The sequence below is a fragment of the Crocodylus porosus genome, unplaced genomic scaffold, assembly GCF_001723895.1.
Source record: "Crocodylus porosus isolate Cpor-Errol unplaced genomic scaffold, CroPor_comp1, whole genome shotgun sequence".
NCBI lineage: Eukaryota > Metazoa > Chordata > Crocodylia > Crocodylidae > Crocodylus > Crocodylus porosus.
The window spans coordinates 24,170,321-24,197,830 of record NW_017728917.1 but is presented as its reverse complement, the minus strand read 5'-3'; the positions used below and the strand labels follow the sequence as shown (position 1 = coordinate 24,197,830).

The 27,510-nt window shown below is 40.7% G+C and overlaps 1 protein-coding gene across 1 annotated transcript in view; it reads left to right on the top strand.

Moving 5' to 3' along the window:
- The window catches only part of CACNA1D (calcium voltage-gated channel subunit alpha1 D), a 247,120-nt gene that overhangs the window by 143,399 nt on the left and 76,211 nt on the right, over positions 1-27,510 (top strand). Inside the window, exons 28-31 of the mRNA XM_019537015.1 lie at positions 6,859-6,942; positions 23,032-23,160; positions 24,898-24,963; positions 27,255-27,346. Coding sequence (XP_019392560.1) covers positions 6,859-6,942; positions 23,032-23,160; positions 24,898-24,963; positions 27,255-27,346 — 371 coding nt within the window. The remainder of the gene's footprint in view (positions 1-6,858; positions 6,943-23,031; positions 23,161-24,897; positions 24,964-27,254; positions 27,347-27,510) is intronic.

Sequence of the window (27,510 nt, the reverse complement as noted above, 5' to 3'; positions counted from 1 at the left end):
GTTCACTAAAACATATTATTTGAAGAGTTTATCTACAGGATCCTAGACAGTCTGAATCCTAACTCTCTGATATTATGTGTCTCCCCAGATGAGTCACTTGTGTTGGTACATTTTAAGTTTAGATATCAGGTCTTGAAAGAAGGACTTTTCAGTGAACAGTCCTCAGAACTAGCGGTGCGCTAGTACATTGGTTCATATCGGCACCAATAAAAGCAAAATTTACATTATTGGCAATTGGCTATTTTTGGCTGATGTTGCTAATAATGTCACTGATAAATGTTGCATGCGTGTGCACAGCCAGGCAGCTTGGAGAGCAGCATTCGGCTGGTAAGCCTATGGGGGGACAAGAGGCAGGGGAATGGGGTGGGGCAGATTGAGGCATCTACGGTGAGGGAGGGAGTGGGGGTGAGGATGAGGCTGGGGAAGGGGCAGGCACTGCCCAGCTGGGGCGGGGCAGGTGCAGGATGGAGCTGCTAGCGGCCAATCCAGGGCATGGTGAGGGGGGGTCGCTGTCCTACCACTGGTGCACCCTGGGGGAGACACAGAGGGGTACGTTCCCCCTGGATCTGTATGGGTGAGGGCAAGCTGCTGCTGTGGGCTGGGGTCGGGGGCAGCACCAGGCTCTTCTTCGTAGGGAGCTAGGTTGCAGCTATGTGCAGGCCAGTTGGTAGCAGTACTGGAAGGATGGGTTCAAAGGAGAGAGCTATGGGAAATTTTGGGGAGACCACAGCTCACTCTGTGCCACCCCCCATCACCACCGCTGCCCACCTCGCATGCAGGCCTGGCCCAGTGCCCTGCTGAGAAGAATCCAGCACCACCCCTGACCTCAGCCTGCAGTGGCAGCCCACCTTTGCCCCATGCACAGATCCGAGGGTCACATGATCCTTCTTGCCTCCCCTGGGATGTACCAGTGGCCAGAGCTGTTGCCATGCCCCTGGATGAGCCATTCATGGCTCTGTCCCATGCACCATCCTGCCCTGGCTGGGCAGCATCTGCCTCTGTCCCAACCCCACCTCCACTCCTTCCCTTACTGTGGGGGCCTCAATCTGCTCCCTTCATGCCCCTGCCGTCCCCCTGCCCCTCTTCCCTCAGAAACTTAACAGCCAGATGCTGCTCTCTAAGCTGCCAGGCTGCATATGGGCAATCAGATAGGTATCAGCCGATATGGCTTGCTAATAATCAGCCATCGGTACTGGCCCCAAAAATCTTTATTGGTGCACCCCTACTCAGAATTTGGTTGCCATATGTGCCCAAGGGCCCAAGTTTTGTAACTACCAGCGTATGGTGAAAGGAGCATCAATTTAGACAGGATTTTGCTGGAGATTGATTAGTGCACCAGGCTATTATGTATCTTGAATGCAGGTTTTGTTATTGCTTGAGGATTTTACCTTTTATTGCAAAGTGTCCTTTTTACAACCACTTGTTGGCAGTATACCGTGCTTTACATTTTTGTAAATGAACTAAAAGGCTTCAGCAGTGGGCAAGTGTCTTTTATTAGTTCAAACGTAAGCAGAAATAGATTTCTTTAAAAATTGTATTATTAGGATTTGTAAAAACCAGTTTTAAACCAAACTGACTTGTTTAGTCACTGGGTTATTTGATTCAGTCAGGTGAAACTGAAAGCAGTTTGTTTATTTTGTGCCTTCTAAAAATATTTAAATATGTGCTTAAAATATTAAATGGTCATTCCATCATTGTAATGTGTAAACACTCTTAATTAATAATTAATTCAAACAATCAATTGATAAACGTTACACCTAAATTACTTGACAGTGTCCCCTTAATACTCTGAGAGCAATACTGTAAAATATATGCTTAATTGTTCCAATGTTCATTCAAAGCAATGCCATTACAATCTACTGATACTCCTGCCATAATATTGTGGTATGTAAAGCCAAGGTACTGAAGACTGCTTTCCCTATTCTGAAATATATAAATATTGTACTAAATGTCAGATATTAAGGGCCTAATTTGAAAGCAGAAGCTCAGTGCTATAGGGCACCTATACATGTGCAGAGAGGCTGCTCCAATGCGCTGTAATTATAGTGCATCAGAGCAGACTCAATTAATTGGGGTCTGCTGGAGCGTAGTAATTATTATGCTCCAACAGACATCATCATCATGTGTATCAGTGCCCTAGCACTAAAAAATGACGGTGGGGGCACTTTAAGTAAAGCTTGTTTACAGCGCTCCTACTGCCATTTATCAGTGCAGGGACGCTGATGCATGTGACACTCCAGGTGCTTTAATTAGAGTGGCTCTTGGAGCCACTTCAATTAAAACACATCCTTTCCCTCCACTCCCAGAGCGCATATATAAGCCCACCCTAGACTCTTCTTGACTATATTTTTCAGGATTGATCCCTAAATATGTAATGGCTTATTATAATCACTAAAATATTAAGTAACAGATCAGAAGTAACATGTTTTGTGTTTAATTTTCTATGTCTAGATACTCTGCAGAATTTATAATTTACTCTGCTGCATTTGTTGAAGAACTAAATTTTCACAGTCTCAGTTAATAGGACAGACTTTGTTCTTTGCAAATGCCAAAATTTGTTTTCTTGGTATGGTTAATACAAAACAACATAATTCTATGAAATCCAAAATGATATGTCAGTATATACCACATACATAACTTCATGAAAGCCACCACAGCTTGAACTTGTAATGATTTTCTGTGCCATTTTATATCAGATTTTTGTAAGAAAAAAGGAAAGATGGCTAGTAAGTGAACTGATCTTGGATGACTGCAGTGCCCAAAACTACTACTTTGCATGATGTTTATTTGCTGTGACTTGTCCATTCCTCCCTTTTCCAAAATCATCTTTATTTTCTTTGGTTTATTTTTGTTTGCTTTTGCTTTACAAATTACTTTGAACAATAGTTGTCTGTACTGATGGAAAAGATTTGGGAAAATAAGCAAATGGCTAAAGGTGATTTAACAATATGAAATTAAAATGTGACTGTCATATTTAAAGTGCCACATTACAGTAATGTCTAAAAAAAAATATTTTCCATAAGGGAAATGAACTTTTCTACAGAGAACCAGAACATAAGCTGTCTACCATATAAACCAGGGGCGGGCAATTATTTTGGGCAGAGGGCCGCTTACTAGGGCTGTGTGATGCTTCAGTCCCTGATTTAATTCAGGGGAGATTCAGTCTGATTTGAGGCCGAATCTCTGAATATAAATCGAATCAGAGCACCCTTTCATCTCTCCGAATCAATTTGGAACCCTCCAAATCGATTTGGAGAGATTCAGACAGATTTGGCCATTCAGACATAGATACAGCTTTAAATGTTGTTTCTACATATCTCTAGGTAGCAGGGGCTCTAAACACTGCAGATGCAGCATCCTACAGAAGCAGAGGGGGGCTTGCCAGTGTGCTTAGCAGCAGGCCCAGAAATGGACCAGAAGCACTTCCAGTCCACTTCCTGGTCCACCGAAGAGCGTCCAGGGGGGGCCTTGTTGCACACCCCCCGCCCTTGTCTCAGTGACTGGTGTCTCCTGGGTCTAAGGGGAGCACCCAGTGGTCCCTCTGCAGCCTATCGCTGAGCCATGAAGGCACAGGGGGACCCCCCAACGTGCTCCCCAGCAGACCTGGAAGTAGACTGGAAGTACTTCCAGTCCACTTCTGGGTTCACTGCCGAGCACGTTGGGGAGCCTCCTGTTCTCCTGTGGGATGCTCCATGTGCCCCAGCACCACAGTGATCACGAGCCACACTGGTACCTCGAGTTAAGCAGAAAAACTTTTAAAGCTGTGCCTGTGTCCAAATAGCTGATTTGCTGAATCAGCATCAAATCTTCAGATTTGGATTCGGCTGAATTGAATCAGGGACAGTGATCTGAATCAATGGATTGAATCACTGTCCCCAGTTCGGGCTGAATCTGAATCTAATAGGGCCCGTTTCACACAGCCCTACCATTTACTAGGTTTTGGCAAGCCATCGAGGGCCACATGACAGGCAGCCAGGGGCAGATAAATATTAATTTTCTAAATTTTTTAGGGGCCCCACAGACTGGATAGAATGGCCTGGAGGGCCACATCTGGCCCATAGGCTGCATTTTGCCCACCCAGTATAGGCATATACTGAATGTCAAAACTGACATTCTGTGAGGGGGCCATGGGATAGCACACTGAAATTTGACAGAGTATTTGATTGTTGCTTGTCTATAGTTTGTTCTTCGTTATATATAATTTTGCAACATTCAATTAAGACATTTACTTTAAAAATAAAAAAGAGAAATCAAGTAAATAAAAAAATGAAGAGAATATTTTGAGGACAACTTCCCTGTTTTATTCGCTACCTGCCAGCATGTTGCAGATTCTCTTCATTTCAGTGCTGTTAAGCTGGTTTGACATGCTGTTTTACAGAAAATGCAAGAATAAGAATTGCTTATTGTTAGAAAGAGGTAGGGAAGGAGAAAATATGACAGGGGAGAAATGATGTTTAGGTAGAAAATTTGAGAACTGGACTTGATTGGTTAAGAAGCCAAATACATGAATTTCCCCATGCTGGAGCTGGTGACTAGTGTTATAGGGCTGATTAATGCAAGACTCTAGTGGTGACCAAACACTGACCTTTTTTCTTCACTTAAAATAAACTGTAATTATTTTTATCTTTTTCCAGAGTGGTAGGTTGGCCATTATAAATTATAAATAAATACAGTTTTTAAAGTGTTGTATATGTGCAGTGTTGTAAGAACAGACGGTAGAGAAATAAAAACAAACAAAACTGAAGTTCTCCTAACTCCAAAGTGTCAGCGTTTAATATATAGAACTGTTTCTCCTTTATGAGCAGCTCTTTCAAAATTCCAAAAAGCAAATGTTCATGTAAAAGTGGCTTTTTGAATTCCATATGCTTTACAACTAATAATTTCTAAACCTAGAATCTTGGCAGAAAAACAAAATAGGAAATGTAAAATTCTGAGGGAAAAATTATCAAAAATATTGCCCAGCTTTAGATATTTTTTCACTAATTCTCCTTTGCTCTACTGTTAAATAGATTAGTGGTCTACTATTTTCATGTCCTGTAATATCAGCCTAAAGTCACTGCTGCTGTAGATATCTCAGTAAGTAGTGTGATGCTAAAAGTATCTGAACAGAAAATTAAGGTTAGCCCTTTTGCTCTTTTAGAAGTTTTGCTAAGTATTTTTTTAAACTTACACCCCAAATTTAATACTTTTACAAATGTGTTTGTACTGTGAAGGCAAAGTAGATATTTCCCTAGTATTTATATTGATCCAGAGTACTAGTCTATTGAAGTCATTAGGAAATCTGTTTTTTTTTAAGGATTTCTCCTAAAATGTCCATTTGTATCCACTCTAGATTCATTAGCAGTAACTGGCTGATATGTCAGTGTATCTGGATTGGAAAACAGAACACATCTGGTTATCCTGTAGTTTTCATTATGTTTAGATCTGATTAAATTGTTGCAATGCATCTGGATTGCCTCACTAAGAAGATAACATCTAAATAAAGAAAAAACAACACATCTCCCTTTCCAGAGTCACATTGAGTAAACTAATGGATCAGGTTATTTTTTTTACCAGCATCCAGAGCTAAGCCTAGGTTTACCTGAGAAACACCCCAACATTTATTTTAAAATCTCTCTTTGCATAAATTAAATGTGAAGGCCCATACGGCAGTGATGGGATGAGTGCTTAGTCTTTGTTAATGCATTGTGACCAGTTGAATTAGTGCATCAATAATGTGTAAGACATATTTCAAGATAGGAAAGTTCTAAGCAAGCCAAATTAAATGATTTACAAAAATTCCTTTTCTCTGGGGCCCCACCATTAAGGACCTGCTTCAGTTCCTGTGAAAGTCAGGTTCAGAAGTCCCACTGAGTTCAGTGGTGCAGTCAGGCCCTAAGTGCAAAGTCATCTTGAGTTGTTAAACCCTTGCTCTTTGTCCTGGTTTACCATATAAGAAAAATTTCTGCCCTCTGTGCCCATTTAACATTCACAACTCTAAGAGATGACCCTTAAAATGTTATCCTGCCTGTCAGTTAGCAGAGACTATTAGGAAGTCACTACACTGAGGAGGTCCCAACATGGCCAAAGATTAATTTGTTCAGATGCATATGTGAGAAATGTTAAACATCACTGAGAATCAATAAACAGAGTTCTAATTAATGGCTCATTTCCTATTGCTGTGCTTACATGATGTGTACTGTGCATGTATATTATATATGTGTGCATGTGTGCCTGTATGTGTGTGCATACATATATAAACACATGTACATACATTCATATGTACATAGACATATACACACATATGTTACTTTTCCTTCAGTAGGCAATATTGTTTGTTTTGTTTTGTTTTCTCATTAGACCACAGATTTTGTTTGAGTAATTTCTGTTTATGTAAACCTAAACAGAAGTATGCAGATATTTGACATTTCATGTGTAATCACAAATATTTGCACCCTGCCTGCTCTGTTCAGGGCTATTTTAGTGATGCCTGGAACACGTTTGACTCCCTCATCGTTATTGGCAGCATAGTAGACGTCGTTCTCAGTGAAGCCGATGTGAGTATACCCCAGCTTACTTTCCACAGTCTCTACTTCTCTTTCCTGGTCACCCCACTATTTCCATCATCTGGACAAGTCACAGATTTTGATCTGATATTTCTAAGCTATGAATACAGACCAGTCATAGCACAGTTCTGTTGATATGGGAAATAAATAGCCATGTGCAATTTTGATTTTCTCAGACTTGAAAGGAAAAGATTGTTTACTGGTACATCAGATGAGTCTAGAATGTTTCTGTGTTATAACACTGTCCTTTTCTTCTCTTTTTCTGTTTGTGGTTTTCTCCTGCCCTCTTTCTGCTGAATGCTTGTCCTAACAGCACTATTTCACTGATGCATGGAACACTTTTGATGCCTTAATTGTTGTTGGTAGCGTCGTTGATATTGCTATAACAGAAGTTAATGTAAGTAACAATTGTTTGTGCACTAAAAATTAATTGCTGTCATGGACAAATTCAAAAATGTAAACTTTGTCCCACAAATCCCTTTTTAGAACTAAGTTCATTTACATCCTGAAATAGAAGACTTGACTAGTGAAATAAATATTATTCAATAACTTTAACAAGATACATGCACACTCTCACACAAAATAATAGTACAACGAAAATATTTTTTCTACACATAAGCTATGTAATATACTTCAGAATTACCATAATTCTAGGCCTATGCTACTGAACATTATTGTTTTAAACCTGGTATTTTTTGGTAGATAACTTGATCTGACTATCAGGCATTGTAAATAATCCTAATAGCTGAGTGGTTTAATAAACCACACACTTTCACACAAGAGACCTGGCTTGGAAGGGGATCTGAATGTTCATGTCTTCCATGTTGTGGGAGGCAGGATAGGCAAAGACAGTAAAGCTTTCTGTCCCTAAGGAATAATACAGTATGCATTTACAGTTTATGCCTGCTGAAGATCCATCCCAATCTGTTTTCCAGGCATGGTATAACTGCTATACCATTGTGTTTTTCTTGGGGTTCCCAAAGAAAGATTCTGGCTGACTCAGGTAGGGCTGCTCCTGCAGACTCCGGCAGCTCTATGTCCCACTCCCTCCCAGTTACTCTCTGATAGTTTTAGAGTACAGCCTAACCAGAGATGGTAAGAGATACAAAGAGCTGCCTGTTATTCTTTTTTCAAGAAGTACTGGAATGCCTGGCCCAGATGCTTTCTACAGGATTTTTGTTGTTGTTACCTGAATTTTTGCAAACTATTTGCCAGAGATGTCTTTTTCTTGTCAGGTCATTCACTTTGCCGAAACCTCCTCTAGTTTCCCTGTGAAAATACACAGTTTGCATCATCTGCACTAAACAAATATTCAGTAGTGCATACAGTAATGGCATATATTATCCTGCTTTTAATTATGTTGAAAATGAGATTCAAGTTATGACTTACCCAAGGCCAGTGACAGAGCCAGTGTCCAAGCGCAGCTATTCTTCTAGTTTTTTGTTTAAGGGAAAAGGGGGAAAATATCACAGTGGCATTACTACATTCCTATAAAACATAAATTTCATCATTAAGGGTGCCTGTAGAGGTGTGGAGAGGCTCATCTCACATGCTGTAATTACAGCACATTGGAGCAGACTCGATTAATTGAGTCTGCTGGAGCATGCTAATTAGCACACTCCTACCAGCCTCCGCATCTTGTGTATCAGCTCCCTGCACTTCAAAATGGTGGCAGGGGCAACTAAACTAAATCTCATTTTAAAGCATGGGGACACTGCTATATAAGATGCTGTGGGTGTTTTAATTAGAGCGTATCTTGGAGTCACCTCCAGGGCACATGTAAAAATGCCCTCAATGTTAAAGTTAAATATGATTTAGAGAACCGATATTAAATTAAAAACTCTCATAAACCCACTCCATTTGCTTCATGTATTCTGGATATTATTGAAATCAAGTTTTATTAGCACATGTGCTTATAGAAAGCACATTGTAAATTTATTTTCATGCTAGAAACCTGATTGTTAGGCTCACACACATCCCGTCAATCACAGAAACAGACTCATATGCTTTATTTAAACAATAATTTGTGCTTTGACTTTTAAATAGCAAGTCACAGTGTTTAAAAAAATGGAACTTGTCAAATAATTTTGACTAACAGATACATTTGAAATAATCACAGTCTCTTTTAAATATTCCTGGAAAAGAAAAAACAGGCATAATTGTCAAATACATCATTTTTATGAATTAATGGATTGCTCAGTTCATTTACGTAAAGCAGGATGACAAAGTATCTGATGAAGTAGGCCTTTACCTATGAAAGTTTGTGCCTGTGAACCAGTTAGTCTCTAAGGTGTAACAGTGCCCTTCCTGACTTAAGATTAGTATGGCTAATGACCTCTCATTTCTTGTAAGTACCCAGGAGTTTTGGATCTAAATCTTATGCTCAGACCAAGTAAACCACATTATTAAAAATGTAATAGTGCAGCAAATGTCTTGCTCTGGTATGCTGAGAGCCTATCAGCATTGCTGCTTAAACATTCAGAATGTGGTTGTTAACAGACAATAATATGAATAGTTTTGAAACTTCTGTGATTCTAGTTTATTTGGTAAGTGCTGTGATAGGCATGCAATTAAACATATAAACAAATTTAAACCCGATAAGAAAAATAAATGTGTTGTTTAGCAGGATGCAGTGAGATTTTTTTTCAATACCTAAATAACTATCAACATAGCAGAAGGTTTTTACAAATTTTCGCTAAAAATTTGAAATATTTTTGTAGTGCAGCAGATGTTTCAAATGAATACATAGCAGATTAAACCTGACCAATAACCACGATCAAAATAATTCCAAGACTACTACATAATAAAAATTCCTACCTTATTTTATTTGTACTAGTAGAATTATTTAAAATGATAGGCCCAACTCATGACTCACTGCTGTAAGCAGAGAGAGGTAGTTATCTGTGTTAGTCTGAAGTCAGTCAGAAGGCAAGGTAGATATGCACCTTTAGACTATGGACAGAAATTATACATAAACCAGTATAAGTGATTGGAAACTGGTTCAGGTCTGTAGCACAACAGAAGTTTAGTGTACATAAACCACTTTCAGAATGGCCAAAACCAATTTAAGATGAACTTGGATGGATGTAATATCAGACTTAACTGATTTAGGTTAAATTGGTTTATTGAACTTCTGTCCCAGGTTCCCTTCAGATTCAAGTTAACTCACAGTCCCTCAGCATTCCAGGATGCTTTGCACCTTCCCTGCAAACTACCACACTCAGGGCTGGTGGATTAGCCTTAGCCTAAGCTATTTGCTTCCGCGGAGCAGGGAGGCATACTCTAGCACCCCGGCTTCTGCCTGAGCCATGACAGGCATGTGGCTGCATTTCTGGAATCAAAACTGAATGTCTGTTCATTTGCTTATCAATTCAATCTACATAGTTTAGACTAACTTGCAATGATTGAATTGATTCAGAAACAAGCTTTTTGACTATATTTAACCTTATAGATTAACTAAATAATATTATATATAGTGAGGACAAGCTACTACTGTATCATATCGGTGGGTAAAAAGCTACAATAATGATGGTGTAGAAAGCTGAAAAACACAATTTGAATCTCACGTTTCAGATTAAGCTTGCACATCTGGCCATTAGAGAAAAAACTTTCTATATGGTAGTAAACTGAATAAACTGTAACTCTGAGCCAAATGCTGGTGAATGCTAATGGTGAACATTGTATCATTTTTACAGAGACACTTTTCAAATTATAACTGCTGTTCAAGAATCAGATTTTCAAATGCAGCCTCTAGATTTTGTTCTCAAATAACTCCTTTTCTGGTATTTACATATCCAACACTTTAATTGCATATTCAGCTCAGGCACTTACATGTCAACCAGTTTGTACACACAGTATATTCTGTGTCTTCTTTGGGGTACACAAAACATTGGCCACCTAAAACTGCTTCCCCGAAAGGTCCAAGTGCAAGTGTGAACGGTAGTGAAAAATAGTTTGTGTGTGCTAGCTGTAGTTGATTGCAGCACTTTGTTTTATACCGTGTTGACATTTTTTTGACAGCATTACTTGTGAGTAGAGTTTATTACCGCTAAGCTTTCATTTGTTATGAACACTTACACGTTATACTAATTCACACAATTGGCTGGAAAACTTGCTAGAGAAAAAGCTAGTGATCTCTACTCTATGTATATGCTGCATTCTGTGTTTCGATTTTGAGTATTAGCACTTCCATTTCTTATTATCTTCTTATTATACTCGCTACAAAACATGCTTGTTGGTGGCATCCTTTACTACTGCACAGCAGACTGTTTGATTTGTGGAGTAAATATTGTCAGTTTCAACTCTGTAAGCTTTTAAATTTTACAACCCTTTCCTATGCTTTGTTTGTTTGTAAAAGTTGAAGCTATGGTGCTGTTTTGATATATTTCTGGGCTTGATTTCCCATTTCCAACATGAAATGTTTGATAATACAGACTGTTTATAACCCCCCCAACCCCCCCCCCCGCTTTCATATGGCTATTGTTTGTGATATTTTTACCTTGTTAGTGTCATGCAACTGATTAACGCTTTTAATATTCAGTGTCAATATTTTCAGAATTCTTTTATTAATACCGTTAAACGCCAACCTTAAATGTGTCATTCTTAGCACTGTTTTTTTAGTCTAACAACGAGAAAGATACTAAAATATCTATAGTTCAGCTATAGTGGTATATCGGCCATGTCTTTATTGAGATTTCAGACACCATTGTGACAGTTTCTGCACAAGCCGCTAGGTTAGACATTATTTACACTGAGGCATGTAGCTTAACTCAATATAGAAATAGAATAAATAAGCTGCAGCAGCAGTATCAGTTGCTCTTCAGCAGTGTAAATCATATCTGTGTGAGGAGTTTGCTCTGGGGCAATTATAGTTCTGGCTCAGAATAGACATAGACTTAAAAATATTCCATACCTTACAAGGTAGTGAAGTCATTCAGACCCATGGACCAGCTGCACATTCCTTTACATATGCACGTAGAAATTGTTTCATGCTATGGATGCAATGAGGCAACTTTCTGACCTGTGTCAGTTTAAAAGTCAAATAGCTCTGACTGTCAGTGGAGTAACTCCCAGTTTGTAGCAGTGCGACATTTGTATCTAGCCCAGTTTGTATGAGTGAGTGGGTAGGTCTCTAATTTCAGTGTCACCTAGATGGTAATATTAGATGTCATCTCTCTATTTTGCTTTTTCATTATTGTCTTTTAATTTAAGGGTGTTATAACATTATATATGATGCCATGAGGTGGCTCTTGGGGTCCTCTTAACTTAGTCACAAGTGAGTGTGTCTACACATGTATTTATTATTGTGGCTTTTCTAATGTGCACTAAGTTTACTACCTCCAATGTGAAATACTAAATTAATGCACATTAGACTGCGCTAAAGCACAGTGGTACGTTTTCATGCTTTTTAGTGATGCTTAATGCACAGGAGACTACTTTACAGCGCATTAGCGTAATGTCACAGTTTTTACATGATACTTTAATGTTCAGTAAAATAATCTACTGCACATTAACATGCATGTATAGATGCACCCACTATGTCCAGAAGAAAACTTTGTTTTGTAGTATAAAACTTTTGTTTTATAAAGTACTGAACACTGTCAATTCCAGTTGAAATCATTGGGAGTTCAGAGTGCTCAGCAGCCTGCACCATCAAACCTATGGCCGGGAAAACCCATGAGGAATCTTGTTATACAGTAGCTGCAGAGCAACATATATTTTGGAACTATGCAATTCACAGTTTTGTTTCTTGGTTTAACTTTGTCATTTAACACCCCTTCCTTTTACTGATGCTTTTTTTCTGCCACCTAACTAGTTTTCATATTCATTTTATTTTTAGAAATGTTTAGAGGCAAGTATACTTAAATAAATATATACATTTATACAGTGTAGCAGTTTACAAATTAAAACCACTACTAAAGGCCATATAATTTTTTGTCTTTGTCCACCTTTTATATTCACCAAGTTCACGCATGTGTCCCATGTGTTCGTATGGTACATGCAAGAGATCTTTGGTCATCTAAAAAGTTCCTTTTCACTTGACAAAGAAAATCACAGAGCAATGACTGAGCTATCAGACCTGGTCACCTCATTCTGCAGTTAGAACATATGTAATTAAATCACAAATAATAAAGGATAAATATTCCTGAAATGTAACAGCTGGAAACATTTGGATTTAATGGTTCTAAAAAGGATCTTGTATATTTCATATTTGTTTGCGGAAAAACAGTTTGGATGACCAGAGGATGACTTGAAAGCATGCTCACTTTAGGTCCCTACCAGCAAATATGAGAATTATTCATTCACGTGCATTTTAAAAAATGTTTGATAGTCACATATGATTGTTCACCAGCTGCTAAAATGTTGAAAAAAATGAAGGTTTATCTTGCCTGGTTTTATGTGTATCTCCTTTATCAGTGTCAGTAGGACAACCCATATACTTAAAGTTTAGCACTTCTTAAAGGCTTTACTGATAAAGCGCCTACAGTGAGAGCACCTATAAACTCTACTCTGACTCTTCCACTAAATGCCATTCATCTTGAACTCTGTAAAAGGCAGATTTTCCAGTTTCCCCTTGCAGACAGCCATGGAGCATAGCTATATGACAAGCCACAAAGATGTATCAAAGGAACAGAATTTTCCTCTCAGTTCTGTAGGCATAAAATTGTATTCTTATCATTTCAGGGCTTTCAGTAGCATAGTGGTGACTTATATCTGTAAGTTTAGACTGCAAATTATTTATAAGACAAGCAGAACAGAGAAGGGATCTGTAGATTTCTGTTTAGATTTTGATTCTGACCTCATTTGTACTCATTTTATTATAGTGATAAAGTTTCCATTGACTTAAATATAGTCATGGTTTTCCTCACTGGCTTCACCAGAATTCATCATGATTTATGGCTATTTGAGACCCAGACTTTTAGTTATTATTCACTCATTTTCACATCTGTAAATTCTTGGACAGCTGTGCCCAGGAAGCCTCCAATCAACACATGTACCAATGAGCTAGATTATGAACCCTTTACTGTACATACAGATGTTCAAGGAGGTTACATCATGTTAAAAATAGCCAACCCAATCTAACTTATTCCACTCAGGTGTGGACCTTATGCTTAGATCCCTAGTTAAATGGATCTAAGTGCGAACTGTTCAGAAGTTCAGGACAATTAGATTGCTCTAAAAATGGCTGACCCAGTTTAAGTTAAGTGTACCTCTGTGATAGTCTAACTTAGATTGGGTCCAACAAGACGATTTAACTGAACTTCTCTACAGTTCCCAGCACAGCCCTGGGGCTGAGAAAGCCTAGCTGTTAGCCCTAGCCCCAGGGCTGTGCTTTTCCTACCTACCTCCCCCCCTCCGGCACTGCTATTTTAACCTCCTGGCCTCTCCCCCCAACTCTCAAATGGATCAGCCCCCAGCATGGACCAGCTACTCCCCACCCCACTGAGCCCACCCCCCATTCTGCATGCTGCTGCAGGTGCTGGTTTTACTGGTGTTTGCCAGTGCTGGGAGAGGAGGAAGTAAGCTGGGCTGTGGGAAGGAGCAGGTGGCATGGCAAGGATAGTTCATCTGAAGGTAGGGGTCAGGAGGCCAAAAATAGCCCCTGGTCCCAGGGGTGGGGGAAAGATCCTCCCCATCCTCCCCCCAAAACTTCCCAGACCCCACCAACTCCCCCATGGATTCCTGCTTTCCTCCAAATCCCCCTTGCAGACACCAGTAGACTCTGGAACTCCCAACGGCTTCCCCACAAACTCTCTCTGCCCCCTGATCCTCCCTGAGCCTGCTTGCTGCCCTCCAAACCCCTCCCCTCCCCCCGTTAGCTCCCCTTGATCCCTAATTACTTTAGATTGGGTGGCCATTTTTAACTCAGTCTAACCTCCCTTAATGTCTACATACCCTTACTGCCTGGGAAATGGTCAATTCCAGTAATCCAAGTGAGGTGAGTGAGACCATCTGTGTAGTAAGCTACTACTCAGTGGATGCATCTACACATGAAATTAACATGATGCAACAACTTTGGAGCAGTATGAGCTGGAGTCAGCTGCTCCTGGGGGCAGCATCTACATGTGCATCTGGGGCAGCAGCAATTTGAGCCAAGGTGAAGCAGCCCTGGGCTGGCAGCAGGCTTGGGAGTGCAGGCCCTGGGCTCCGGGTGGCAGCATTGGGCACCCCCTGTCGTTGACAGTAATATCTTACAGTGGAGTTAAATAATTTACTATACTCTAATACTGGTGCACGTGTAGATGGTAACACTTTACTGTGGAGCGAATTAGTCAACTCTGCAGTAAAGGGCATTTTTAGATGCACCCAGTATGACCGCAGGTAGCAGAATCTGGCCTTAGATGATTGCTCATGCAAATAGGTGCTTTGCATCTATCCATTTGCAATTAGATATTAGATATTTGGAGAGATCCAATAAAGGAATTAGGTGCCTAAGGCTAGGGACAGAAGATACACATAAATTGGTTTAAGTGATCAGAAATTGGTTTTAAATCTGTAACAGCACAGAAGTTCGGTGTACATAAACCAGCTTCAAAATTGCCCAAACTTGTTTAAGATGAACCTGGTTGAATGTAGTATCAGACTTAACTGATTTAGGTCAGACTGGTTTACGGAACTTTTGTCCCAGACCCCTTCCTGGTTTAAGTGAAATCAGAGTCCCCCAGCATCCCAGCATGTTGTGCATCCCTGAGCTGGGCTTTGCTGTCTGCTCATCTGCTCTCTAGCCAGAGCAAGGGCAGAGGCGTGGGCAAATGCTGGCCTACCATGGCCTCCTGAGGCAAAGGGGGCAGGATGGGGGTTTATTCCCCCCTTCCTCCGCTCTCCCACCACAGGACACCAGATGGGGGCTGCCTGGCTGGGGCAAAGCAGCCCCTGTCAGGCATTTTCCATCCCCAACCACCCTTGCTGCTCAAGTGGTGGGGGGCATGGCCAGATGCTGACCCAGAGCAGCTGCCTGAAGTGAAGGGGTGAGGGGAGAATTATCCCCCCCTCCCTCCCATCTCCCAATTGCACAGGTCCCCACCTGGTATTTCACCCTGGTTGCTGCTCCAGTGGGCCCTGGGCAGCTGCCTGAGGCAAAGGGGTGAGGGGGTGAGAATTGTTCACAAGATCCCTCCCATCTTCCCCTGGGGAACCCCAGCCGGTATCTGCCTGGCCAGGGCATAGCAGCCCCTGTCAGGGTCCCTCCTCCTCGCCACTCCAGTGACAGGGGTGTGGGTGTGGCCAGACAATGGCCAGCGTGGCCCCCTGTGGTGAAGGATGCAGGAACGGGGTTTATTCCCCACGGGAGGATAAACAGGTTGAGTGCCCCCTGACAAGCTGCTGTACCCCAGCCAGGGTCTGTCCAGGGGGAGGGGAGGAAGAGAGAAATAAATCCCCTCTCTGCCCACTTCGCCTGAGGAGTCCATGCCAGCCAGCATCTGGCCATGATGCCACCCCTGCTGCTGGAGCCAATGGTGTTCTGGAGAGCACAAACCTCTTCCCAGTTTGGGGGCTGTGCTGTGGGTGAGAGTGGGGCAGGGAGAGCTGCTATAGCCTGTGCAGGGTGTGTGGCAGTGGTGGGTCTCGGGGGGGTGGCTATGAGAGGCTAAAAGTGGTGGCAGTGCTAGGGGGAGCTTGGAGGGGTATGGCCACCCAAAAATTCACCTTAGCCCCTGTAGCTACCCTTCCCAGCACCACTGCCACCACCACTCACCTGTACAGGCTGTAGGAGCTGTGCCTGCTCTGCTCCCACCTATAGTGCAGCCCTGCACTGATAAGAGGCTTGCGTTCCCTGGGACACCATGACAGGGGCTGCTGTTTAAACCCCTCCCCAATCATACTCAGGCTTGAGGTTTAAACCCTGAGATTTAAACCCCTCCCCAATCATAGTCAGACCACCTGGGGCCTGGCTGTACCTCCCTTCCCCCCAGCTCAGCTTCCTTCTAGCCTTCAGGCCACTGTAGAAGGGAAGGGAGGGCTCACTCTAGTGATCCCTGGCTTCTAGCCTGGGCCACTGCAGGCATGTGTCTGCATTTCCAGAATCAAAAGTGAATGTCTAGTCACTTGCTTGCCAGCTCAATCTGTGCAGGTTAGACTAATCTGCAAAGATTGAATCAATTCAGGCTTGGGCTTTTTGAATGTCTGTACTTAGCCTAACGGTTAAGCATGACAGTATCTAGCCTTTAGGCATTTGATCACTACAGTGAAATCCAGTCACCTGGCTTAGGAGATGCAGAGAGTTAGGTTCCTCTAAATGGGACCCAAAACAGCCAGTACACTTACCAAGGAGCTTCTTAAACTAAGAAGAAATGCTGAGGACAGAGTGGTTTTTGAATGTGGAGCATAGACAGCATCTGTAATACTGTGAAAAAAATCTACTTGATATAATCACTGCTATTACACTTTTATTAGAAACTGAGGTCACCCTTCATGTTTTAAAAGATGTTTTAGCAACCTGAATGCTTTTTTAACCTGCATGATTGCCACCATGTATTTGTAACTCAGATGTTTCCTGCTGTTTTAGCAATTATCAGTAAACTAATATGTCATGCCTTGGCATAGATGTAGTGTCCTTTGGCATATGGCCATAACAAGAAACATTTGTTCTCCACTGTGTACTAACATTCACTGCCTAGCCCCACATTTTTTTATTTTCAACACAGACTTGCAGTTTGATTCCAATGCCTGATTCAATCAGTTGTACATTGTTTGCAATTTGATATATTATAGCTTAAAACATGCATTTCCAAAATATGTTTATTTGAAGCTTTACTTACACTGCAGTATGTGGATTGTAGAATAGGGGTTCCCAAAACATGGTGTCTGGGCCACGTGCAGCTTGTGAAGTGTTTGTTTGCAGCACATAAAGAGTTGCAGTTTGGTTACCTCAAATTATCAGCAAGAAAAGTCAGCTGCGTAAATTCCACTCAAGCTTGAATTAAACAATGATGCTGAATTCCCTTATTGTAACTTTTTATATGAAGGCATATTATGATATGTCTGTCCCCTAGCATATCTCACCCATTAAATGGCCCTCCCTGAACAAAACTTTGGGAAACCCTGATATAGAATATAAGGCGTTATCTTGGGAAATATGTTTAATTCCTTATATACAACAACTAGATGCCTGACCTTGAAGTATTAATTTAAGCAGATTGTAAAGCAGGTTGGATTTGTGAGTCAAGAGGAAAGGTTTGTTATCATTTACTCTTTCTTGAAGAAGAAAATTGCTGAAGTGGATACTGAGTCACTCAAAATGTAAGCACATTCTAAGAAAGTATTATCCCCAGGTGAACTTAAATTTGTGTTCAACATTAAGTATAAAATTATGTGTTTCACCAGTTCAGGCCCCTTTTGTAGTTGTATCATGACCTATAGAAAAGCTATATTAGGCCCTCATGAATACTTGTATAAATCCAGTGAGCCTATAGGGCAATCAGTGTAGGCAAAACTGGCTCATTGAATAGACTTCCTGTTCCACAGGCTTATGCTCAACAGATGTTGTAATACGGGTAAACCAAACCTCAAAGGAAGTGAAAGTTTTAGTTATGTGCAGTCATCTTGGATTGCAGTCCCTGGAGATATGTGCCTGTCTCCTTGGGGACATGTTGCTGTAATCTAGTACAGTTGGTAGTTTCAAATACACAAAACCTACCAAACCTAGCAGCGGTATAGCAGGCAATACTCATGGTTCTTGGGAAGTTGGATTACTATAATCTACTAGTTAAACCAGAACAGTTGATGCACATTGTAACAAACAGGGTGCTTGTAGGAAATAGTCCTTCAAACTTGCACCCTGGTTAAAAGAATCACATTGTGCCCTGCCCAAAACCTTTGTTTTTCAGTGAACTTCTTGCTTATAGATGTATCTTTAGTACGCTGTGCATAGTTCCATTAATTGGAGTGGGTACCTAGATGATGTAGTAACTGACGTTACAAATGTGTGAGAGAGATTGGATACAAAAGGCTCTTCCTTTAAAGCTTTGGTATTGAAAGTACTTGGCCTCTGAGGGCCAGAAGTTGAAGGTTTTTGCCCCCATGAGGTGAAAAACAACATTTCAGCAGAAGTGTATTTCAGTGACCCCAGCTCTACACTAGTGATTATTTGTAAAGACATATTTTTCCCTTTCAACCCTGACTTGTTCTCACCAGTATCTATAATTCATAATCCCTTGTCTATGACATCATAATCCTCTCTAACAGTAGTAGATTAGCTGTCATAAACAAAGGATAAAGATCATGTATCCTAAGGAAACTGGTGAAAAGGTAAATTATGAGAAGTGGTTGTATGCATATACAAATATATCCATTGACTTTTAGATGAGACAAAAAATCTTAAGGGATCTTATATCTACCTCCTCCTGAATACCTGCAGCAGTACTGTACACATTTGGCAATCTAATAAAATCTCAGTCTTGCCATTCAGGGGTGGTAATTGAAGTGATAATATGTAGAAAATGTGGATTCTCAAAACTACTCTCCAATACAGTGGCCATGGATAGTATCTTTAATAATCAATATTGAAAAGTATCTTACTTCCCTGTACATCATTTTCAATAACTGAATGTATTAAAAAGTTATTAAACACAATCCCCCAAGAGCTAATGTTTATATTTCCTATTGCACTTTAATATCCTAATCCTTTTACTTGTATATTTGGAGCCCAGTCCTGCTCCCAGTGAAGCATGTAGAAAATCCCCCACTGATTTAAATGGAGGCAAAATCAGCATTGTGTGAAAAAGCTAAGTGGCATGAATTGGCGTAGTGCTAGGGCTCTTTTGTCAAAGAAAGCCATTATTTCCATAAGTAACAACCAAACTGATATTTTGATGAGCCACACATGTCAGTATAGATTTGTGGTTGATTTAAGTTACTTTATTGATTTATTTCTGAATTCAATGATCCTTCACGATATTTTTGTTGGATTGTTTATTGTTTTATATTTGCATGGTTCACTTCTACTTTTTAAAATGTTCAGTGAACTTCTGATACAGTAGTTATCTTGCATCAGTGTTCTTTTAACCTTTTTCTTGTGTTTTTTTACAAATGCTTAAAGCATGTAGACACTATCTGATTTTACAAAGTGCTGTATTTAATGATGTTTGTTCAGATATCTGAGGACAGAATCTAGTCCTCAATTAGCATTTATGTAGCATGTAGCAATTAGGTAGTATTCCTTTAAATAACCTGTAGATACTCTAGAATCTTTGTTTTGGGTGCTATATTTTAGATTTCAGAAATTACCAGAACCCTACAGAGCAGCCATGTATATAGGCATGTATTCTTCTGGTTCTGGATGCCATTTTAATGACACTTTTCTATTAGCAAAAGGCCTCCTGTAGATATTGACAAAAAAAGGCCTTTGTAAGTGTAGCTTATTTTGTTCAGGGAACTAGAATAACTCGTGCAAGCAAAACCACTCCAGTTTGGTGGTATAAGATGCATCCCAACCAGGAGGATCTCTGGCATAGTTATGTCAGTTTAATGTTTTTGTAGTGAAGACCAAGATTTGTTCTGATGATTCTTCAGAGGACACTCTGAACTTATAGATTCATTTTATATAAAATGCATGTGTCTTTATGGAAAGTCCTAGAGAAATTAATAGAACTTGAAAACATTTCTCCTGGTTGTTGGACTTCCTTCCAATTGTAATAAATTATTAGATCCCTGCTACAGCCACAATACAGATGATTATTAAATTTGCAGTAGATTTTTAGTGAATCACCTGTAGATTCTTAGCAAATGTCTATCAGACCCTCTTATTCTGATCTCTATTAAATTCATAGTTTCATAATTTCACAGTTTCTAGGGTTAGAAGGGACCTGAGCAGATCATCAAGTCCGACCCCCTGTCAAGGCAGGAAAGAGTACGGGGGTCAAACGACCCCAGCAAGGTGATTGTCAAGCCTTATCTTAAAGACCCCCAGGGTAGGAGCCAGGGACTTTTCCAGTAGGTGGGGAGAGAGTGGGGAGAGGGTGGCTTGGCCTGCTGATGCAGAATGAAAGCCTGTTGCATTCAGATCTAAGAATCGTTTCACGTAGGCTTATGACCATTTAAATATGCAAGGCTGTTTCTGCAAGGAAAGGATTGGGAAATACTGAGAAAAATGGAGACTGGGATTCTTTTCTGTGGGCCTCAGAAGTTGTCTTAGTGAAAAAAAGGGGGGTTACATGAGCCTCTGTCCTCCATACAGCTTGTTTGGAATAATACAGTGTTATTCCAGAGAAACCTGCAATCTTTGCTCATACAGAGACACACCTTTCTGTACCAGCCTTAATGCAAAAGCACTGTAGATGACTAGGGTATGCATGTAGGCTGGCTTCTTCTGTTGCATGCCTCCTGGTGACCTCTTGGATATCAACCAACTGAAAGGAGGTGCATCAGGTGTACAGTGCACTGTGGAGCATCCTGCACTTTTCCCAGCGGTTCTGCTTCAGCACATGGTTTCCTAGAAGAATCTAGGACACAGCCAACACTATTCCTCCAGGGGATCCAACTGTAGTGAGGCCCATATGCATCCCTCCAGCACATCTAAGCATATTAAGAACTGAATCTTGCCTTATGAATAAAAAGTCCCATATATTAGGGGTTCTAAAAATGCACTTTGTAAAGGTTACAAAATCAGTTTTAGGCAGAATGTGTCCCTCACCTGTGCAACAAAAGGTTTGAACATAGTACTGAAAATTCTGCTTTCCCTTATCCCATCTAACCTCATTGTCTGCAAACCAGACAGACCCAAAATGTCTTGTTGACATCAGCAAAATTGTCCATGGGTAATTGTGAACAGATGGGTGGATTGGGGCCCAGTAGCTGCAAGCAGAGAGGATCCTGTGCTGCAGGAGAAATTAATTGTACCGTTCTTTTTGGTAAGCACTGTAGCTTTGGGAACCACAAGTGGAGAGGCGAGTACAAAAATAGAGCCATATGAGGGAAACTCATTAGGGGAGCCTTCAAAAAGTTTGTAGCAGCTTCTATTGTAGTGCATCCTTCCTTACCTAAAAACTCCAGGAAGAGCAGCATGCCCAGTCTTCAGGGAAGCTGTGAGTAGTGTCCATGAATTTGCTAGGGATCTGTGGGTTCCAAAAGTGAAACTTCTGCTCATCTTCAGGAATAAGCTTTGACTTTTATTTTTGCCAGGGAGGCCTAAAATGAGGGACACGTGGAAAGTTTTATACATTTCAGGGAACTGTCTGGGGAAAGCTCCACATGTGAAATCTCTGCATGGTTTTTCACTTCCTTGTAGAGATGGAAGTCAGTCTAGCCTTGAATTTTACCCATGGTTTTCAGACCTGTGTTTGATCCCATGTAAGTTGTTAGAGCTATTCCAGATAGCACTTGTTCCTTTAAGTTCTAGCATACCCATTTAAAAATCAAACTTAAAACCTGCCTGGATAAGAATACAGTTCTTTATCATCAGCATCAAAGCTTAAAACAGAAGCAGTCTTAAAATATCAACTGTGCTATGAATGATAGCTTATCTCTGTAGCAGAGTAGTTAGGCACTGCCAAGCAGAATATTGAGGAATGAATAATATGGTTAAATAGCTTAGTGAATCCCTTTACTTTAACATGATATTATCAAAGTCTAATTATATGCATATGGTTGGACAAACCAGTGAATGATTAATTAAACCTCAAAGAAGAGTAGTGTAAAAGAGACTGAGAAATCCAGCTTTGACAAAAGCTTTTGTCTCTAGTTTTATTTACTGCTTATTTCCACAGTGTGAAGCATCTTTCTCTCCTGGAAGTCAATGCCAAAGTTCTCATTGGCTGATTTAGGAGTAGAAGCAGGCTCTATTCTAGTTATTCTTTATTTTCCAGTGACTTGTCTTAGCTTTTTCATAGTATGCTTTGTGTATGATTCCATCGGCAATGCAACATGAAATGCTGAAAGGCATTTTAAATAAGAATATCCAAGAAGTATATTTTTCAACAAAAAAAAAAGCTTAATTTACGTTTAGAAATAAAAAAAGGCCTTCCTCCTTTTTATGGTAACACTGACTTTTTTTTAAATTTTATTTTAATATGTAATATTCTTAATTTTTTAAAGCCAAAGCCAACTGAAACAGTCACAACTGATGAGTCTGGGGTAAGATTAGTAAAGTGACCCCAGTGGTTTTATCTCTACTTGAGTTTATTCTTTTACCATGTCTATATCTTCCACTGATTTTTCTGTATTCTTCATAACTCTCCTACTTGAAAGGTGTATGCAGTGGTTTGCATTCATTGTCAATGTACTATTGAACTCTGCTACAAACAAACCCAACATGATCCTATTAACAAACTTGAAAAACTTGGAAATGCATGTGATGTGTGAGGCATTTCTAAAGGTCCTGTGTTTTTAGCATGTAATTTTTCCTTTCATATCGTGCTTATAAACATGAAAAGGCCCTACAGATACATTTTTCAAATCTTACCTCTCTTACTTTGCATTTGATGTTGTTTCTGAAAGTGTTGCATGCCGTGCTCTGTATTTGATTTGACTTCTCCATGATACCCTTCAGAACTCTGAAGACAGCGCTAGAATCTCCATCACTTTTTTCCGTCTCTTCCGGGTAATGCGACTGGTGAAGCTTCTCAGTAGGGGTGAAGGAATCCGTACTTTATTGTGGACATTTATTAAGTCATTTCAGGTCAGTAAACTCACCTTAAATCTGTTTTTAATTGAAAGTAAAGATAGTTCTCTTGCAATTGATTTACTGGCAATTACATGAAAATGAGAGGACTTAGGTAAAATCCTGTTCCCACTGAAATTGGTAGAAGTTTTGTGACTGATGTTGAAGTCCAAGATTTCACCCTTAGTCTTGCAATTTTGTCTGTTATGGTGACAATTAGAAACGTTCTAGTGTGTAAAAGTGGCATTAGATATTTTTCTGTTCACTTGCACAGTAAACTGAACAGAATGATATATTTATGTAGATCATATTTCTACAGTAAACATGTTGGCAAACAGGCCAGATGATGGCATGTTGAAAAAAGAAATTCTTAGAAGAAGGCTTGTGAATCTTCAAATGTTACGGTTATGTAAAAGAGATTTTAACCATATAAGGTGTGTCTACACATGCATTTAGGTGCATTTTAAACACATGCCTAAATGTAATGCACATTAGCTTAATGCACATTAAGGTGATTGACTCATGTCTACACATGCATGCGTTAAAGCACATTAACGCTATGTGCACGGACTGACATGGGACTAAAGTTAGTCCCATGGACTGCCTAAAGTTAGTCCCATGTCAGTCCATACACAGAGTTAATGCCCCTTAATGCATCTACATATGCATTAATGCATTTTAGCTATTTGCACTCTATTTGATATCTGCTTTTGCAGGTATCAAATTTAGTCACAAATAATCTAAAATTGACACTTTTAGGTGCATTAAGGGCACACACGTGTAGACATGTGCCCTTAATGCACCTTAAATCAGGCTAAAGTGCCTTAAATCAGCATGTGTAGATGTGCCCATATTGATCTTTATCATGCATACCGTAATGAATGTGAAGTCTGGACATTTGTACACGTGCATTCAGTGCAGTGCTGGGCATTTTTAAAAGTGTCTGGTACTGTGTCCCACACATTTGTATAAATGGCAAAATGCACATCAGTGCTTACAAAAGGACCATGGTGCACTTTTGAATTAAAACACATTGAAGATGTTTTAGTTTCATAGCACACCACCACTGTTTTCTTGGTGCTGACATGCATTTCGCCATTGATGCAAATGCATGTGATGCAGTAGTGCCGGGTGCATCAGTTTGCATGCTCCATGGACTTCATTATTAAGTCTGCTCTGATGCGCTGGATTTCTGGTGCATCGGAGCAGACAAAGGTACGTCTGTAAATGCACGAGTAGAGAACTGGCAGGCAGTTTAGGATTTCTTTAGTATAGGAAAGCTCTCATCTAGCATAAACTGCCTCTCTCTTCTGAAAGCAGGGGGAAAAGCTGTATCTCAAGAGTAGGAGGGTATGAAGCCCAACTGCATTGGCTCAATTCGCAACTGCCATATGATTGAATAAGAATGAATGTTTCACTGGCAGAAGTTACAGCAGCTTCCAAACTGCTCTAAACTACACTGGGACAAGGGCCTTAGCAGGTCTGCCTTTGCAATCAGTGCCTAGTTACTGTTACCTCATTGCCTCTGCCCACTTGTTCTGTGCATAACAAATCTCTCACAGGAGAGATTTAGACCATAAGCTCTAATTGCAAGCCCACTGTACATGGAAGAGTATTGAAAATGACAAATGACTTGAAAACTTTTTTCCTGAAGTGAAATATTAGATAAATCTGTGTGATGCAGCTGAATTCAGGAAAAAAATTCTCCATATCAAAATTACCAAAAAATAATAAAGGTCTTTTTCATTGTTTTAGGCTCTGCCGTATGTTGCTCTTCTGATAGCTATGCTGTTTTTCATCTATGCTGTAATCGGAATGCAGGTAATTCCAACTGTCACACAATAAAATACAGCATGCAAGGATCTTAGATTGGAGTTTGGCAAATGGTGTGCTAAGTCTAGGTGGTGTATGAAAACAGAAAGGGTAGTACAGGAGACCCTTGCCATTCGCGGGGGATATGTTCTAGAGATCCCCATGAATGGCAAAATCTGCAAATACTCTACTGCGTTCATGAACGTTATCTGCATTCACGAATGGTGTGTGTCCCTGGCGGCTGGGGGCGGGGCATGGCTATGCTGGCGGTGGCAGGAGCACGGTAGCAGTGGCAAGTACAGAGCTCCTGCAGACACCACCGGCACTGTAAGAAAGTGTCATCATGCTGTGTGGGGAATATTTGGTGCACTGTGAATATTTGAAACTGTGAATGCCAAATCTGCAAATATCGAGGGTCTCCTGTAGTAACTCATGATATAACTTGGTATAGAGCTGTTAACTGCATAGGTCAGCCATAGCTCTGAGAAGGTGAGGTAGAGCTAACAGGTCAGACAGGAGGAGCTGGTCTCACCACCTCTGGAGAGCTGGCAGGAAACTCTGCCATAACTTCATGCTACCATCTGACTTCTTGTTGAAGAATAGAGTTGGCATTTAGAAAGAGTCTGTACAGACTTCAGAATGCAGCACGTGGAAACACTGAATTCCAGCTCATTGGAGCAGACTCCATTTGTGTCTGCTGGAGTGTGGCCACTAGCGCACTCCAGCAGCCTCCTGCATTTTGTGTATCAGTGTCCCCACACTTAAAAATGGTGGTGGGGGTGCTTTATCAAAGCTCATCAAATGAGCTTTAGTTTAAGTCTAATTAAAGCACTACCCCGGAGCACGTGTACAAGTGCCCTGATACAGGGGCTAGGATACAGGCTCAGGTTGCTGTCTGAGTGCATGTTCCTTATGAGCATGTGCCACATCCAAGAATCAGTCTGCTCAAAGGGAGGTGCCTTAATTCAAGAGGGTAGTAAGGCTGGAGGGCCATCAAGGCTGTAAGTGCTGAAAGAAACATTCTTTTCAGGTCTCTACTTTCTGCAAGGAAGTTATACCTTACAAGAGAATTGCCCATCAAGAATGATGGAGGGGGAGGGGGAACAGGTGGGGACAGAGCACCACCCTGTGCCACTGCTGCCTCCCAGGAGTGCGGGGCGGGGAGCTTACACACAGCCACCACTGCTGCCACTCAGCGCTCTGCGCTTGCCACCCCCCACCCCCTGTGCTGCTGCCACTCGCATCCGGCCATGTGCCGCTCCATGCCACCCCCCCGCCCTATCTCCTCTTGCTCCATGTCCACCTGGCCTGCTTTGCTGGAGCCACATCCTGCCCATCATTTTTGACGGCCATTCTTGATGTAGCACTGGCTGGAGCCACACCCCACTGGGAGCCATGCCCCCAAAGAGCATTAGGGACAGGCACACAGATGGACACACCGACAGATGGACTAAGCCCTTTATATATATATATATTCTGTAGTTATGCTGCATACCCACTGCCTGCCTTTCGCTTCTTTCCAATCACGCATTGTGGCTGTGTCCATACTAATAAAAGCATTGCCATGTGCAGAAGTTCTTAAGTGATTTCCTACATCCCCAAAGACATAAAAGTTTGGAACAACTTAGCACAGAGGAAACTCAACTATGGTTTGAGGGGCATGGTTGGGAACATGTTGCATAAAATGACTTTGCTTTCTGGTTCTCAAACATCCTCCATCCTTGAACAGAAGGAAGTATATGCAGGGAGTATAAGGAAGGAAGATCTTGTAGTTAAGGCATTGGACTATAGCTGAAGAGACATAGATTCAGTCCTCCCACTGCCTATGTGATGGGGCAAGTCACTTAAAGTCCTTGTACCTCAGTACACAAGTCAAAATCTGTCTTGTATATTTAGATTGTAAGTTCTCCAAGCCATGAATTATCTCTTACTGTAAATATATACAACAGCTAGCATGATGGGGCTTAACCTCAGCTGATGCCTCAAGACACTGGGTAATACAAATAATAGAGATAAATAATAAAATCTGAAGTAGAACAAGGGAGGATGCATACCTGATTTAGAAAATGACACACTAAATGCTTAAATAACTATTCTGCAAATGCACCATCCTTACTGCATCTTGTCAAATTTGCCTTCTTACTAGGGACAATCTGAAGCAATTGTTATTCATATGAAAGTGGACTTCTTTTAAGCATTGAGGGCAATTTGAACTGCAGGAATTATGCCTACTGTACATTTGGACAAAATGATATCAGGTGGAATCAGAAATATTCTTTGATACCCATTTCTGCCTGCAGGTTTTTGGGAAAGTTGCCATGAGAGACAATAATCAAATTAACAGGAATAACAATTTCCAGACTTTCCCCCAGGCAGTGTTGCTGCTGTTCAGGTAAGTGTATTGTAATATTTGCCCTTGTTAATCCCCGCTGATTCCAAAACTGATGTATGGAAGATGCTTTCGGCTTGTGCATGTGGATTTGCTTAACAGCTGTTTGAAAGGCTGAGGTTATTTAATATGATAAGTATGTAATCCTTTTTGAAATATGATTACAG